Below are 14924 nucleotides of genomic sequence, written 5' to 3' on the forward strand. Positions count from 1 at the left end.
CTCTCTCTCTCTCTCTCCCTCTCTCTCTCTCCCTCCCTCCCTCCTCCTCCTTCTTCTCTCTCCCCTCATTTTCTCTCTCTCCTCTCTCTCCTTTCTCTCTCTCTCCCTTTCCCTCTCTCTTTCTCTCTCTCTCTCTCCTCTCTCCCTCTCTCCCTCTCTTTCTCTCTCTCTCCCTCTCTCCCTCTTCTCCTTCCTCTGTCTCTCTCGCTCTCTCTCTCCTCTCCCCCCCCTCAGTTCCCTTTGGTTCAATCACCTCCATAGAGATAATTCCCAGGTGCCCGTATCTCTCTCCTGAGTGCCAGTACTGTATTTAAAATCACCTGATGGATAGCACCACCTTGATGCCTTGCGGACATCTCCGACTTTGTCTGCCCAAAAAGAACTCCTCATCTATCTTCCTAAACCCACGCACCCCTCCTTCATATTTCCTATTTCCGTGGAGGAGTAGCATCACCCTTCCAGTCACCCAGATTCAAAAACTGGAATCGTCCTCACCCCTTCCCTCTCCCTCACCCCTTCCCTCTCCCTCACCTCCCTCTCCCTCAGCTCACTGGTTCCCAAGTCATGTTGATTCTCCCACCCCAATGCGTTGAGCATCGGTCCCTTCTCACACTCACACGGCCACCACCCCAGTTGAGGCCCTAGACTAGTCCGGTCTCCCTGCCTCCCCTCTCTCCTCTCTATCAGTTCTCTACTCAGCTGTGAGGGTGATTCCTAAAGCCCGACCCTCCTGCCCAAGAAGATCCCAGTGGCTCTCTATGGATTCCTCTGTTCAGGCATTTCAAGCCTTTCACAGTCTGGTTGACCCTAACTTTCCAGACTGATTTCAATTGCTCCCTGCCCCCCCCAATGGCATTCCGTATTTCACCCAGTCTGGTCTTTCACATGCATGACATATGACTACCTTCTTGAAGAGTCTTTCTCTAATTTTTCCATTTGCTAGTTTCCTCCCCAACCACATTTCATAAGTCAATAATGCTAACAAGCATTTACATAGTGCCAACTATGTGCACTTCACTGTTACTATGTCATTTGATCCTCTCAACAATCCAGGGAGGTAGGTACTATTATTGTCCCAATTGTATGGATGAGGAAACTGAGGCAAACAGAAGCTAAGTGACTTGCCCAGATTCACATAGCTAGGAAGTGTCTGAGGCCAGATTTGAACTCAGGTCTTCCTGACTCCAGGCCTGGTACCTTACACATCCTTATCTTTGAACATGTTGTGTTCCCCCTGTAGAATGTTGCTTTTATACTGGTATGCCCAGCAACTAGCACAGGGATTAGCACACAAAAGGAGTTTAATAAATGTGTGCTCGTTGAATTCATCTCCTGCCTCTGTGCCTTTGCCAAGGAGTGCTCTCTCTCCTCACTTCTATTTCTTGGAATCCCTTGTTTCCTTGAAGGCTCAGCTCAGGTGCTGCCTCCTCCCATAGTCCTTTCCTGAACCCCCTGTTTGTTTGTGTTCCGCTTCCTTTCTGAAGTTACTTTGTTTACTTTGAATATATTTTGCATTTATATTTACTTATCTTACAATTAAAGGAATTTAGTCTTTGACAATACAGAGTCACAATATGGTATAGGGGATTCTTGGAATTCCTAGGCTCCATCAACACCATCACCATCACCACCACCACCAACATCAACACCATCACCATCACCAACTCCAACACCATCACAACCACCAACACCATCACTATCACCAACACCATCACCAACACCATAACCACAACCACCACATACACCACCCCCCCCAGCAGAATGTAAACTCCTGGGCTAAATATTTTTCTATTTGTCTGCCTAGAATCTAGCACAGTTCCTGGTACATTGTAGGTACTTAAAAATGTTTGTTGAATCTGTCTCACTAGACTGGAAGGTCCTTGGAGACTGGGGTCATTTCTTACGGTCCCCTGCATCTCTCTTCCCTCTCCTGATACAGACCTAGTGACATAAGAGCTCAGTGCGGGGCCCCAGGTGTCTAAGTCTCTCCCAGAGGGAGGGCCAAAGTTTGGGGAGAAGAGCTTCTGGATGGTCTTTGGGGACATGGAGGGATGTATTTGCCCACCCCAAATCCAGGGTGAGGGGCAATGTTGGTAGAGCCAACAAGTATTCTCTGGGTGCATTTGCATCTTCTGATGCCCCCTTGTTAGTGAGAGAAGATGAGGTCTGATGAGGAAACCACACTGTTGTTTTCTCTCTTCTTTGTGTAGATTATATTCATCTTCTCATCTGCTCTCAACCCTGGAAACAAAGGTGAGGGAGTCCCACTGTCCTGGGCCCAGAGCTGGAGGCCTTCCCCAGTGGGAGCACTCCTTGCAAGCTGTGTGGAAAAAAAAACGGAGTCCTTGGGGGGAAGGCGATAGGGGTGGGCAGAGGGTGTGCTGAGGGTCCAGAGACGAGGCTGAAGTCCAGGAAGACCTAGGATCATGAGGACTGAGGGCTCTGGGTGTTCTCTCCCTCTCCTCACACAGAGATGGGTGACCACTTGGTAAAACATGGTGACGGGGTGAAAGATATCTCCTTTGAGGTAGAAGATTGTGACTACATTGTTCAGGTGAGTGGGAGAGGGTGGGGAAGTGGGGACCCCTTCACTCTCCCCTAGGCCGGCTCAGATTCCATGGAGCATACAGGCCTGTTGTATGTGCCTAGTTCTTTACATGTTTCCTTTTCATTAGAATGTAAGCTCCTTGAGGACAGGGACTGTTTTGCCTTTCTTTATATCACTAGGATTTATTACCATGCTTGACACATAGAAAGTACTTAATGCAGGTAGGTAGACTGATTGATTGACACCTCCATCTGCAGAAGGTCACTGAGCTAGCAACGCAAGGAAATTTAGAGGCCATCCTCCCTCTCATTTTACAAAAGAGGAAACTGAGGCCCAGAGAAATTAAATAACTAATCACAGAATCTTGAGGTCTATTAAGTCCAAACCTCCGATTTTACAGAGGAAGAAGCTGAGACCCAAGAAATCACCTGTCCAATATCACACAGATATTAAGTGACAGAACCCAGATCCTTCAATTTCAAAATGAGCGTCTTTTCTCCATTCATTGGACCCTGAATGACAGCTACACCAATTTGGGTAACAGTGGGTGTTTCAGTAGATAGAATACTAGACTTCTCAGGAAGACTGGGTTCAAATCTGGCCTCTGACCCATATTAACTGTGTGACCCTGGGTGGGCCATTTAAACTTCCTCAGCCTTGATTTCTTCATCTGTAAAATGGGAAGAATAATACCTAGCATTCACATTGTGGCACAGTGGATAGAGTCAGAAAGTTCTGGGTTCAAGTCTGGCCTCTGGCCCCTGATGCAGCCTGGTTGTGTAGTTCTGGGCATATCCTCTTAATGCCTCAGTCAGTAAACCAACAAAAAATTATTAAGTGCCGTGTTCTAAGTTCTGCAGATACAGAGAATGGCAAAAACATTGCCTCTAAGGCGCTCATGTTCTAATGGAGGAGACAACATGAAAACAATTATGTACATACAAGATAGAGAGGGGACAGCTAAGTGGCACAGTGGGTAGAGTACAGGGCCTGGAGTCAGGAAGATATGAGTTCAAATCTGGCCTCAGACTCTTATTAGCTGTGTGACCCTGGGCAAGTCACTTCTCCCTGTTTGCCTCTGTTTCCTCATCTATAAAATGAGCTGGAGAAGGAAATGGCAAACCACTCTAGTATCTCTGCCAAGAAAACCTCAAATGGGGTCACAAAGAATTAAGATATGACTATAAAATGACTGAATAACAACAAAATATAATCTAAAGAGTAGATAGAGGGTAATCTCAGAGCAAGGGCATTAACATTAAAGAAAGAAAAGGCAAAAGATGATATTTGAGCTGAGTCTGGAAGGAAGCCAAGGAGGTGGAGATAAGGACGATGAGCATTCTGGCAAGAGGGACCACCAGTGCAAAGGTGTGGAGGTGGGAAATGGAGTCAACATGTGAGGAACAAAAAGCAGGCTAGTGTCTTTGGGTCATCGAGTCCGTGGAAGGAAGTAAACAGGAAGGGTAGGAAGGGCTTTCAATACCAAATTGGATATTATATTTGATCTTGAAAGTAATAGGGGATTCAGCAATTTGGTAATTCCCTAAAGATTATAAGTTTCTATATCGGATTGTTTACTATCTCAAAGAGGAGGGTGGGGAGGGAAGGATAGAATTTAGAACTCGGAATTCTTTTTTTTTTTTTTTGCTAGGCAATGGGGTTAAGTGACTTGCCCAGAGTCACACAGCTAGTAAGTGTTATGTGTCTGAGGCCAGATTTGAACTCAGGTCCTCTCGACTCCAGGGCTGGTGCTCTATCCACCACGCCACCTAGCTGCCCCTAGAACTCAGAATTCTAAAAAATGCTCAAAAATTGTTTTAACATGTAATTGGGGAAAAATAAAACATTATATAAAAAGACTATAAATTCCGATGGTAAATGGAGTTTCTCTCAGAGAGCTCCTCATGCCAATGAAATCACTAGGTCAGTCCCCCAACCCATGTATCCTGCCCCCCCAATACCTACCCACAAGGTCATGTGGCTCAAATGAGATATCATCTGGAGGGCGGGCACCTAAGTGGTGCAGTGGATAGAGCACCGGCCCTGGATTCAGGAAGACCTGAGTTTAAATCTGGCCTCAGACACATAACACTTACTAGCTGTGTGACCTTGAGCAAGTCACTTAACCCCAACTGCCTAGCTGGGAAAAAAAAAAGAGATATCTGGAGATTCCTGGTACATTTTAAAGTGTAAATATAAGTAATTAATGTTATAAATCTAAGTTATTAATATTATTTGTCTACATTATTTTGCTATTCTCATATCCTTGGAACATCCTGGGGGCGGGCCAGTGCCCTAAGCAGGGTTGAGTGGCTCTCTCTGAATCAACACCCCATCCTAGGAAAGAAAAGCCTCTTTCCCTTGCGGGGGGGTAGGGGTCCCAAGCATGGCTATGTTGGGGGATGGGGAGAAGCAGCTATTCCCGTGAGGTTCTGTGTGTGAGCTGGCAGGATTATGGAGGCCCAGCTCTGCCCCAGTAAAGTCGATCTGAGCCTGCTGGTTGGTATTGTAAGTGAGCTCCTCAGGCTAGTGCTTGGCCAGGGTGTGCACCAGGTCAGGGAAAAGTCAGACCCTCAAGACGAGTCCTGTCCTCTCCAATGCAGAAAGCCCGGGAAAGAGGTGCAATCATTGTGAAGGAGCCGTGGACAGAACAGGACAAGTTTGGATGGGTGAAATTTGCTGTATTACAGACGGTGAGTATATGCCGAGCCCTGCCCACTGGGCAGTCAGACCCTTCTTGCACCCCATGACTTCCAATCAGAAATCCTTCTCCTCTCCCCTCACTGTTCTCAATCCATCAGGATGCTGGGGGAGGTGGCATTGGTACCCAAGTTCTCTCTCAATCACCCCCATTCCAGGACCTCAACCAGAGCTGTAACTAGGGTAGGGCAACTGGAGCTTTGTCCCAATGTGACAAATTTAGAGGGTGCTAACAGAATTTATAGTCCTTCAGCATCCGGAGAAACAAGACAGTCAAGCACATATATGAAATCAATCAACAAGCATTGATTAAACATCTACTATGTGCCAGGCTCTGTAGGATTCATAGCTAAAAGTGAAACAGTCCTTGCTTTTGAGATTATGTTCTACCCAATAAAACTCCACTTTACTTTGCTCTGTTTCTCTTGCCTCCCCATCATCAACCAGATCCTAGGGGCATTGAGGGGTTTCTACTCTCTCTATCCTCTGTGCATTTGTCCTCAGTACAAAAATTCCTATTAAGATAGGGTTCTGCTTTTACTGTCTTATGGATAGAAAGTTCTCCTTAATGTCTTACCTCAATCCCTTACCTCAATGCTGCCTACTCCTGCTTGCTCTGTTTGCAAGAGTAAATGTGGGGGCAGCTAGGTGGCGTGATAGAGCACCCAGCCCTGAAGTCAGGAGAACCTGAGCTCAAATCAGGGCTCAGTAAGTGTCAAACACTTGACACTTACTAGCTGTGTGACCTTGGGCAAATCACTTAACCCCAATTGCCTTAAAAAAAAGAAAAAAGAGTAAATGTGGGTATCTGGTCATGGTTCTTCCCATTAATCATAACATAGAGGAGTACTGGGAGGCTCTGGGAGGGAGCCTGGCAGCACCCCCTTTCCTAAGGCTGCCAAGTCAAAGTTGGGGGCAAGGAGGAGAAAGGAGACCCCAGGCCAAAGTGGTATAGGACTGAGGGCTTCTGAGGAGTCAGGGTCACTCCTTTAAGAGGGGTTAAACCCAGTGGGGACGGGGATGGGGTGTTTTCCTGTGCCCACAGTACGGAGACACCACACACACCCTGGTGGAGAAACTGAATTACACCGGACCCTTTCTGCCTGGCTTTGAGGCCCCTCTCTTCGAGGATCCCTTGCTCCCAACGCTGTGAGTGCCCCTGGCCCTCTCCTTCCCTGTCCCACCCCCTCAGGGCCAAGACTCTTCCTTATAAAGTGTCCAAGTGAGCAGCGGGTTCTTAACCCAGGTTCTTAACCTGGGGTCTGGGAATTCGGGTTTTTTCATATTCTGATAACTATTTCAATATATAGTTATGCCTTCCACATCACAACTTTCCCCAGTGTGGTTTCAATATATTGTGGGTTTTCATAAGAAGTTAAATGGGAATTTTGAGGAAGCCTCAGAGGACACATGAAAGCCAGAAGACAACACAGAAAAAGTTTAGAAACTCAATAATGCATGAAGTATATGTACAGTATTGTATAATATCAGCATGTTTTGTCTCTCAATTCCAGAATGATTCAGACTTCTTCTCTAGTAACAAGGGAGGGCCAAAATTTTTTTGTGGATTTTCCAGATCATGAGGGACACCATACTCCTAATTCCCGTGATGTAGACGGGACAACTGTAATTGGTTTCCGTTGTCATCCTATGTGTTTTATTTTATGTACTTAAACATGACTGTGGGAAAGAATCCATTGGCTTCAGCAGAGTGCCAGTGGGGGCCAGGAAACACACCCCAAAAGGGTTAAGAGCCTCTCATCTACAAGGATTCCCTCTTCAACTTGGACTCAGATAGTTCTCCTCTGTGACTGGGGCGAACATAGACATATTCTACCTCATTTAATGTTAGGATCCTGGGTCTAAAACTGGAAGGAACTCGGAGATCACCTACTCCAACACACTCATTTTATAGATGAAGAAATAGGCCAGAGAAGAGAAGGGACTTTGCTCAAGGCCAGAAAGCTAAAAGCAGAGGTGTGTGTGTGTGTGTGTGTGTGTGTGAGAGAGAGAGAGAGAGAGAGAGAGAGAGAGAGAGAGAGAGAGAGAGAGAGAGAGAGGGGAGAGAGAGAGAGAAAGAGAGAGAGAAATAGAGAGAGAGAGAAAGAGAGAGGGGAGAGAGAAAGAGAGAGGGGAGAGAGAAAGAGAGAGGGGAGAGAGAAAGAGAGAGGGAAGAGAGGGGGGGAGAGAGAAAGAGAGAGAGAGAGAAAGAGAGAGAGAGAAAGAGAGAGAGAGAAAGAGGGGGGGAGAGAGAGAAAGAGAGAGAGAAAGAGAGAGGGGAGAGAGAGAGAGAAAGAGAAAGAGAAAGAGAGAGAGAAAGAGAGAGAGAGAAAGAGAGAGAAAGAGAGAGAGAGTGGTGGTTGGGGATGTTGCTGTTGCTGTTCAGTGACTTCAGTCATGTTCCGACTCTTTCTGACCCCAGGTGAGGTTTTCTTGGCAGAGATACTGGAGTACTTTGCCATTTCCTTCTCCAGCTCATTTTACAGATGAGGAAACTGAGCCAAACAGGGTTAAGTGACTTGCCCAGGTTCACACAGCTAGTAAGTGTCTGAGGCTAGATTTGAACTCAGGTTGATGAGTCTTCCTGACTCCCGGCCCAGCTCTCTATCCACTGTACTACCTAGGTGTGTACAAGTGGGTAGCAGAGAAGATGGCCATGCCCAGGTAAGCCTTGGTTTCTCAATGGATAACTAGATGAGAAGAAGCTTGGCTTGGGAGTGTAGAGGTGCCTAGCTGGGGGGAGGGGCTGAGATAAAAGTGGACTCAATCATTCTCCAAACCAGGAACTAAGTGGAACCACCTGAGGGGAGCAGAGAGAGATCACTCGAGGTCCAGAGGTCAATTGAATAAATGCTTATTGAATTGAAATATCTGGGTCTCAGTTTCCCCATTGGTAAATGAAGAGATTAAACCAAATGATCTCTCAGGTCCCTTCCAACTCTGATGTTCCAGGTTTTCCTAACTCCCAAGGCTAAAGATTAGGGCTGGATACATCCCCCTTCCCCTTCAGATTTCCCTTCCCTCTTCCAGGCCAGACTGTAAATTGGCTATGATTGACCATGTTGTGGGGAATCAGCCTGATCAAGAAATGGTGCCAGCAGCAGATTGGTGAGTAGTTGAGTGGGGTGGGTCTCCTGACTTCCTGCCATCGATAGTAATGACCTTCTTTGAGAGGGTTAGGACCCCAACCTTTGTTCCAGTCCATCTTCTCTAGATTTTAAGTGGAGAAAATAGAAGTCCAAAGTAGTGTGCTAGCTATCCATCCATTCCTTTACCTATCCATCTCTCTGCCAGCCCATCTATCCATGAATCTACCCATCCATCTATCTATCCATCCATTCACCCATCCATCTGCCAATCCACCTATCCTTCCGACCACCTATCCAGCCATCCATCTATCCATCTACCCATCCATCTGCCAACCATCTATCCACCCATCCACCTATCCAGCCATCCATCTATCCATCTAGCTATCCATCTATCTGCCAATAATCTATCCATCCATTCATCTATCCAACCATCTATCCATCCCTCCACCTATCCATCTATTCAACAAACATCAGTGAATGCCTACTGTATACAGAGCCTTGTGCCTAGAGATGGAGAGCCCCCATCCTCTAAGGAACCTTGACCCCACTCCAGCCTCTAACCTGGGCCTCTTTCCTCCTTATAGCCCCTAGCTCTCTCTCTCTCCTTCTCTGGTTCTCTACACAAGAATTATGTCACTTAGAGAACTATGTCCCGCTTAGAATCCCCCAGAATGCCAGTGGCAGGACCAAAGGAACAGTCACTCAGCTAAATCTTAATATGAAATAAGAGTCCATTATAAAGAGACAGTGTAGCTTAGGCACTCTATGAGGGCAGTCAGAAGGAAAGAGATTTTCTCTACCCTTGGAGACTTACAGCCAAGTTGGGGAAATGAATCAAATCCAACCATGGAAACAACCTGAGAACAGCCTCAAAGGATGCAGGGCTGAAGGGGCATGGGGAAATGGAGTATTAAAAAGTAAGTCAGAGAAGGTTTATGGATGAGGCATTCAGTGAGCTGGTACAGTGGAAAGAACACTGTATTTGGATCTGGAGACCTGGGTGCAAATTCTGACTATGCAACTGACTCCAATGACTAGAACAACTTAGGTTGTCTCTCTGGACGCCAGTTTCCTATTAACTGAAGAATTATAGATTCAGACGTAGAAGGGACTTCAAAGGTCATCTAGTCCAGGGAAAGAAACTGAGGCTCACAAAGGTAGGTCAAGTGACTTTCCCAGGGTCACAGAAGTAGTGACCAGTGGCGGCAGAGGGATATAAAGAACAGTTGAAGAAACTGGTCCTTCACCGTCCACATTGCCCTTCTCTGGATACTCCACGTGCTTCCCAAAATATGGCAACCCAGAACTGAGTGTACAACACTGGTCCTCATGTGATCTGACAGGGCAGAATGCAGTAGGACTCACACCTCTCTCTTTCCACGATTTCTTCAAGCTCCAAGATTCCACATTCTAAGGCCCCTCCCAGCTCTGACACTCCCTGTTCTAAGGTCCCTCCCAGCTCTGACATCCCCTGTTCTAAGGCCCCTCCCATCTCTGACATTCCCTGTTCTAAAGCCCCTCCCATCTCTGACATTCCCTGTTCTAAGGTTCCTTCCAGCTCTGACATTCCCTGTTCTAAGGCCCCTCCCATCTCTGACATTCCCTGTTCCAAGGCCCATCCCAGCCCTGACATCCCCTGTTCTAAGCCTTCTCCCAGCTCTGACCTTCTATGCTCTGAGGGTCCTTCCAGCTTCTAAAAATCCTCTTCTAAGCATCTATGGGTATTCGAGTCAATAAATAACTCATAGAACCTTATGATGACTGGGCCTTTGCCACAGGATCCCAAAATTTAGAGAGCCCTGCCTGTACTGACTAAACTCCTCTCAAGGGTGAGGATAACACAATCCTTTAGCAGCATGGAGACAACTGAACTTAGCGCCTAGCTAGCAAGAATAATTAGCTAAAAATAGGAAGGCACCAGATGGCAGACACCTCTTCACTGATGGGAGCCTCCCTCCAGGGGAGCTCTTACCCACTCTGGCCCTGCCCAACAGGGGTCTCCCCAGCATCAGCCCATAGCCTCTGCCCATGGGATCCCACTGTTTCAGGTTCACTATCTCCCTGGTATGGAGTGAGATCTCAAGGTCTCTTCCTGTCCCATCCTACAACCCCACTGATTTTGCATTAAAGCTGATGGAGGACTCATCTTTTACTACTCTCCCTGAGCATTAAAATTGCTAGGTACTCCTCTGGCTCCTTTCCAACAAATACTTATTGACTGCTTGGGACCTTGAATTCTGCCGTCTCACCCTTGGGTGGCTTTTCCAGGTACAAGAAAAACCTCATGTTTCACCGCTTCTGGTCAGTGGACGATAAGCAAGTCCACACAGAGTTCAGCTCTCTGAGATCCATCGTGATGGCCAATTATGAAGAGACCATCAAAATGCCCATCAATGAGCCTGCCATGGGCAGGAAGAAGTCACAGATTCAGGTTATGCCCAGAGATGCCCACCCAGCTCCCTTTACCCATCCCAAGGACAGTGTCCAGGAGTCAACCAGCAAGGCAGGGGGTTGAAGGTAGAAGGGGAGAGGGAGGCAGCATGGTGTCGTTTGCCAAGCAGTAGACCTGGAGTTAGGTGGGCCTGGGTTCAAATCTTAAGTGTGCGACAGATCAAGTCACAGGATCCTAAGATTTTTAGCTGGAAGGGAGATCACTGAGTCAAACCCTCTTGTTTAACAGGTGAGGAAACGGAAATACGGACTGGTTAAAGTGGGTCTGAGAAAGGATTCAAACTTGGAGCTCTCTGAGCTGGGTATAATAATGTCCCTCTCAGGACTAACCTCTCACAGGGCTGCTGAAATGGGATAATGTTTGTAAAGCCCTACGCAAAACTTAAAGCCTATGTGAATGTCAGTTATTATTATGGGAAGGACATTTAGATCTGCATCTGACTACAACCTTGGAGAGAGCTGTGGCTAAGAAATCTTTCTGAGATTCGAAGAAAACAGTTGGGGTGGTGGAGAGGATAGTCCAACTATAGATGCCGTAGCTGTGGGAGTGGAAACCTGAGGGTGGGGGGGTGGTTGTGTCATGCCATGGTAGAGGTGAGTGGAGAACAACAAAGAGGGATTCAGAGACACGGAGGGGACGTGCATACCTCTAGGTGTCATTCCCTCTGAGGGAAAGCCCTGGTTGCCTCAGTCTAGCTATGGCTCTGACTTCGGACCTGCCATCTTTCTTTTCTATTCCTTTCCAGGAATATGTGGACTATTATGGCGGGGCTGGGGTGCAGCATATTGCCATGTCAACCCCTGACATCATCTCTGCGGTGAGTGAGGAGCCGGCCAGCCTGGTCTCCCCTCTATTAATCCTCTGGTGGGATTGTAGAGGGCTTTCAGGGCAGATGGGAATTTTCCTGTGGCTGGTGGGGGTGGATAAGGAGCGTAATCAGGATGGGACGGCCGGCTGGGATGCCCAGGAAGATGAGGTAGGATGGGGGTTTGGGTGAGGGGCACAGGTGTCAGAACTGGGTGCTTCCCAACATAAGACGGAACAGTTGACCCAGTTTGGTTATGGACTGGTTCTTCTGTCCCTCTACACCACCTCTGCCTTCCCTCCCCATCCCCAGAGTAATATAGTGAGGCCTGGAGAGGGGAGGAAGATATAGCCAGCTGATTGGAGAAAAGGAGGAGTTGGAGTTAGATCTACGTTGCCTCTTGGTACAGTAGATAGCTGGGTGGTGCGGTGGATAGAACGCCATGTCTGCAGTCAGGAAGACTAATCTTTGTGAGTTCAAATCTGGTCTCAGACACTAGCTGTGTGACCCTGCCTCAGTTTCCTCATCTGTAAAATGAGCTGGAGAAAGAAGTGGCAAACCACTCAGGTATCTTTGCCAAGAAAACCCCAAACAGAAGAGTCGGATATGCCTGAAATCAACTGAACAATAGACGGAGCACTAGCTACAGAGTCAGAGGCCCAGAGTTCAAATTCTGACCTTGGCACTTTCTTTACTTTGGGTTATTTTGGTCCATTTCCTCCGTGCCATCATCATGTGTAAAATGAGGGAGTCCAGCTTGATGGTCTCTGGGGTCTCATCCAGCTCCAGGCTTCTGATCCTTTGGCTTTGGCCTGTCCCAGCCCCGACGCTGTGGCTCTGGGCGCAGAGTAAGACAAGGTGGAGGAAGGGAAAGGTAAGGTGAGGCTGGCATCCCTGATCTCAAACTCTCCCTGGGCAGATTACCTATCTGAGGGCTCGAGGCTTGGAGTTCCTGAGTGTCCCCTCCACCTACTACAAGCAGCTTCGGGAGGGGCTCAAATCCGCCAAGATCCAAGTGAAAGAGAGCATAGACACACTGGAGGTAAATGCTTCTCACGCCTCCGGCTTTCCATTCCCTACCCACCACCCCAATGCTGCCTTTTCTGGCTGGGAGCCCTTTCTGTCCCTGGTAGGGCAGAGCCATCATGGGCATCTTTCGCTTCTGGGGCCAATGGCAACATGACGGCCCATGGGCTGGTCTGGGAAGCAGCTGCCATGAGGAGCAAACACACGTTAAGAGACCACGAGGAGAAAGGCAGTCTTTCCTGAGAAAAGGCTGCCCTGGGGGTCAGCACAAGAAAGGGAAAGAAGCGTGCCCTGGAGTAAGGCATTGTGGCATAGCAGAAAGAACACTGAGCTTGGAGTTCAGATCCCAGCTCTGACATGTGCTAGATGTGTGACCTTGGGCAAGTCATGTTAAGCTGTCTGAGCCTCAGTTTCCTAATTTGTAAAATGAAGGGACTGAATTTATAGCTCTTAGATATATAAGATCCTCTGGATAAGGCCAAGCCACTACTGCCAAGATGGGAAGGTACTTGAGATCCCCTCTCAATGCCATCCCTCCCCTCTACTCTCCTTTTCTAAGGGATGGAGTTAAGGGGCAGCTAGGTGGCCCAATGATAGAGCACCAGCTCCGAAGTCAGGAGGACCTGAGTTCAAATCCGGCCTCAGACCAAACACTTGACACTGACTAGTTGTGTGACCCTGGGCAAGTCACTTAACCCCAATTGCCTAAAAAAAAAACCAAAAAAAAATGATGGAGTTAAACTAGGTTATCACACGAGTTATCTCTGTAAGGAGCATTAGAGCGCACCTTTTCCAACCTCCTCATCTTATGGAGAGAGAACCAGAGGATCTAGTGGGATGTTTAACAACCTGCCCAAGGTTATGTATAAAGTAGAGAATCCAGCGCTCCTTCAATTATAAGGTACCTCCAGCTCTTAAATTCTAAGATACTCTGACTTCATACCCAGGCCAGGGTCACTGTGACCCCAACCAGTCTCCAAGAGGACAACGGACCCAGTATATCTTCTGGAGGAGGGACTATTCTTCGGGAAGGTTCTCTCTGTAGTCTGGGGTGGGGGCTTTCTAGGGGCTCCTGCAGCCCAGGAAGCAGATGGTCAGAAAGCCTGGATCTGGCCTCTAGGGAAATCCTCCAGCCCACTGCTCTGAGAGCATCACCTCTTTCCCCATTCACTGGGAGAGGGGGCTTCCCCTCAGTCTTTCTCTGTCTCATATTTCCCTATCCGTCTGGGAGCAGGAATTGAAGATCCTGGTAGATTATGACGAGAAAGGATACTTGCTACAAATTTTCACCAAGCCCGTTCAGGACCGGCCCACAGTCTTCCTGGAGGTGATCCAGCGTCACAATCACCAGGTGATCTGGAGGAGGGAAGGAAGGAGTCGGGAACAGAGGGGCTGGGAGAAGAGAAAGGAGTCGAGGAAGGACTGGCCAAGGGAAGGGAGGGGAATGGACAGGACAGAGCGCGAGGGGCGGGGCAGCTTGGCCTCTGCCTCCTGGTGGCTGACTACCCTCCTCCTTTCTTCCCCATCCCTCCCCTTCCCTAAAGGGCTTCGGTGCCGGCAACTTCAACTCGCTCTTTAAGGCGTTCGAGGAGGAGCAGAACATCCGGGGCAACCTCACGGACCTGGCTCCCAATGGTTTGGGCATTGTCATGTAGGGAGGGGGCGCCGAGGGCAGGGACTGATTCATTTTGTCTGTGCCCCTGCGCCTGGCCTAGACTAGGGGCTTCATAGTTACCTGTTAATGGATTCATCCCAAGCTCTGAGTCAGCGGGCATCCCCTTACTGCCAAGGAGGTTGGATGGCACCGAGTTGGGGCCAGCTCAGGGCAAAGCTTCCCCTCCAAGAGCTAGGCGGCACCAGGGCCAGCCAGGGGTTAGGGGAAGCAATAAAATGCATCAGAGCGTGGGATGGCTGAGAACTGAGTCTGGATTTTGCGCCGCCGTCCAAATATGCCTCCCTTGCCTTCCGTGGCCAGTCTGGCCAGGCTTGGGAAGCGGTGTGGGCGGGTAAAGGGATTGGACCCACCGCTCTAGACCGCGACGGACCGGCAGTGTAGGGGCGCCACGGAACCACTAGAGGTCAGCCTCAGACAAGGCAGCTCTGCAACGCGAGGGCGGATGGAGGCTTAGGGAAATTGGATTGAGACTGGGCAGCATCGGCAGGGGAGGGGCAGAGAAACCTGATGTCCACCCAGAGCAGCACCCCAAGGTGCTCCCACCCTGGAGGAACAGTGAGGCCAGTGAGGCCAGAAACTCCCCTTCTCACTGATAGCCGGCCTAAATTTAGAACCACAGGACTACAGAC

The 14924-nt window shown here is 48.5% G+C and overlaps 1 protein-coding gene across 1 annotated transcript in view; it reads left to right on the forward strand.

Annotated features, from left to right (window-relative positions):
• HPD (4-hydroxyphenylpyruvate dioxygenase) overlaps window positions 1-14535 on the forward strand; it is an 18435-nt gene extending 3900 nt beyond the window's left edge. Inside the window, exons 5-14 of the mRNA XM_027853590.1 lie at window positions 2211-2253; window positions 2472-2554; window positions 5152-5241; window positions 6294-6397; window positions 8279-8356; window positions 10606-10768; window positions 11535-11606; window positions 12514-12636; window positions 13855-13971; window positions 14165-14535. Of these exons, the coding sequence (XP_027709391.1) occupies window positions 2211-2253; window positions 2472-2554; window positions 5152-5241; window positions 6294-6397; window positions 8279-8356; window positions 10606-10768; window positions 11535-11606; window positions 12514-12636; window positions 13855-13971; window positions 14165-14275 (984 nt within the window). The 3' untranslated portion in view covers window positions 14276-14535. The remainder of the gene's footprint in view (window positions 1-2210; window positions 2254-2471; window positions 2555-5151; window positions 5242-6293; window positions 6398-8278; window positions 8357-10605; window positions 10769-11534; window positions 11607-12513; window positions 12637-13854; window positions 13972-14164) is intronic.
• The last annotated feature ends 389 nt before the right edge of the window (window positions 14536-14924 follow it).

This window comes from Vombatus ursinus, unplaced genomic scaffold, assembly GCF_900497805.2.
Source record: "Vombatus ursinus unplaced genomic scaffold, bare-nosed wombat genome assembly UNPS02009994.1, whole genome shotgun sequence".
In the NCBI taxonomy this organism is placed as follows: Eukaryota; Metazoa; Chordata; class Mammalia; order Diprotodontia; family Vombatidae; genus Vombatus; species Vombatus ursinus.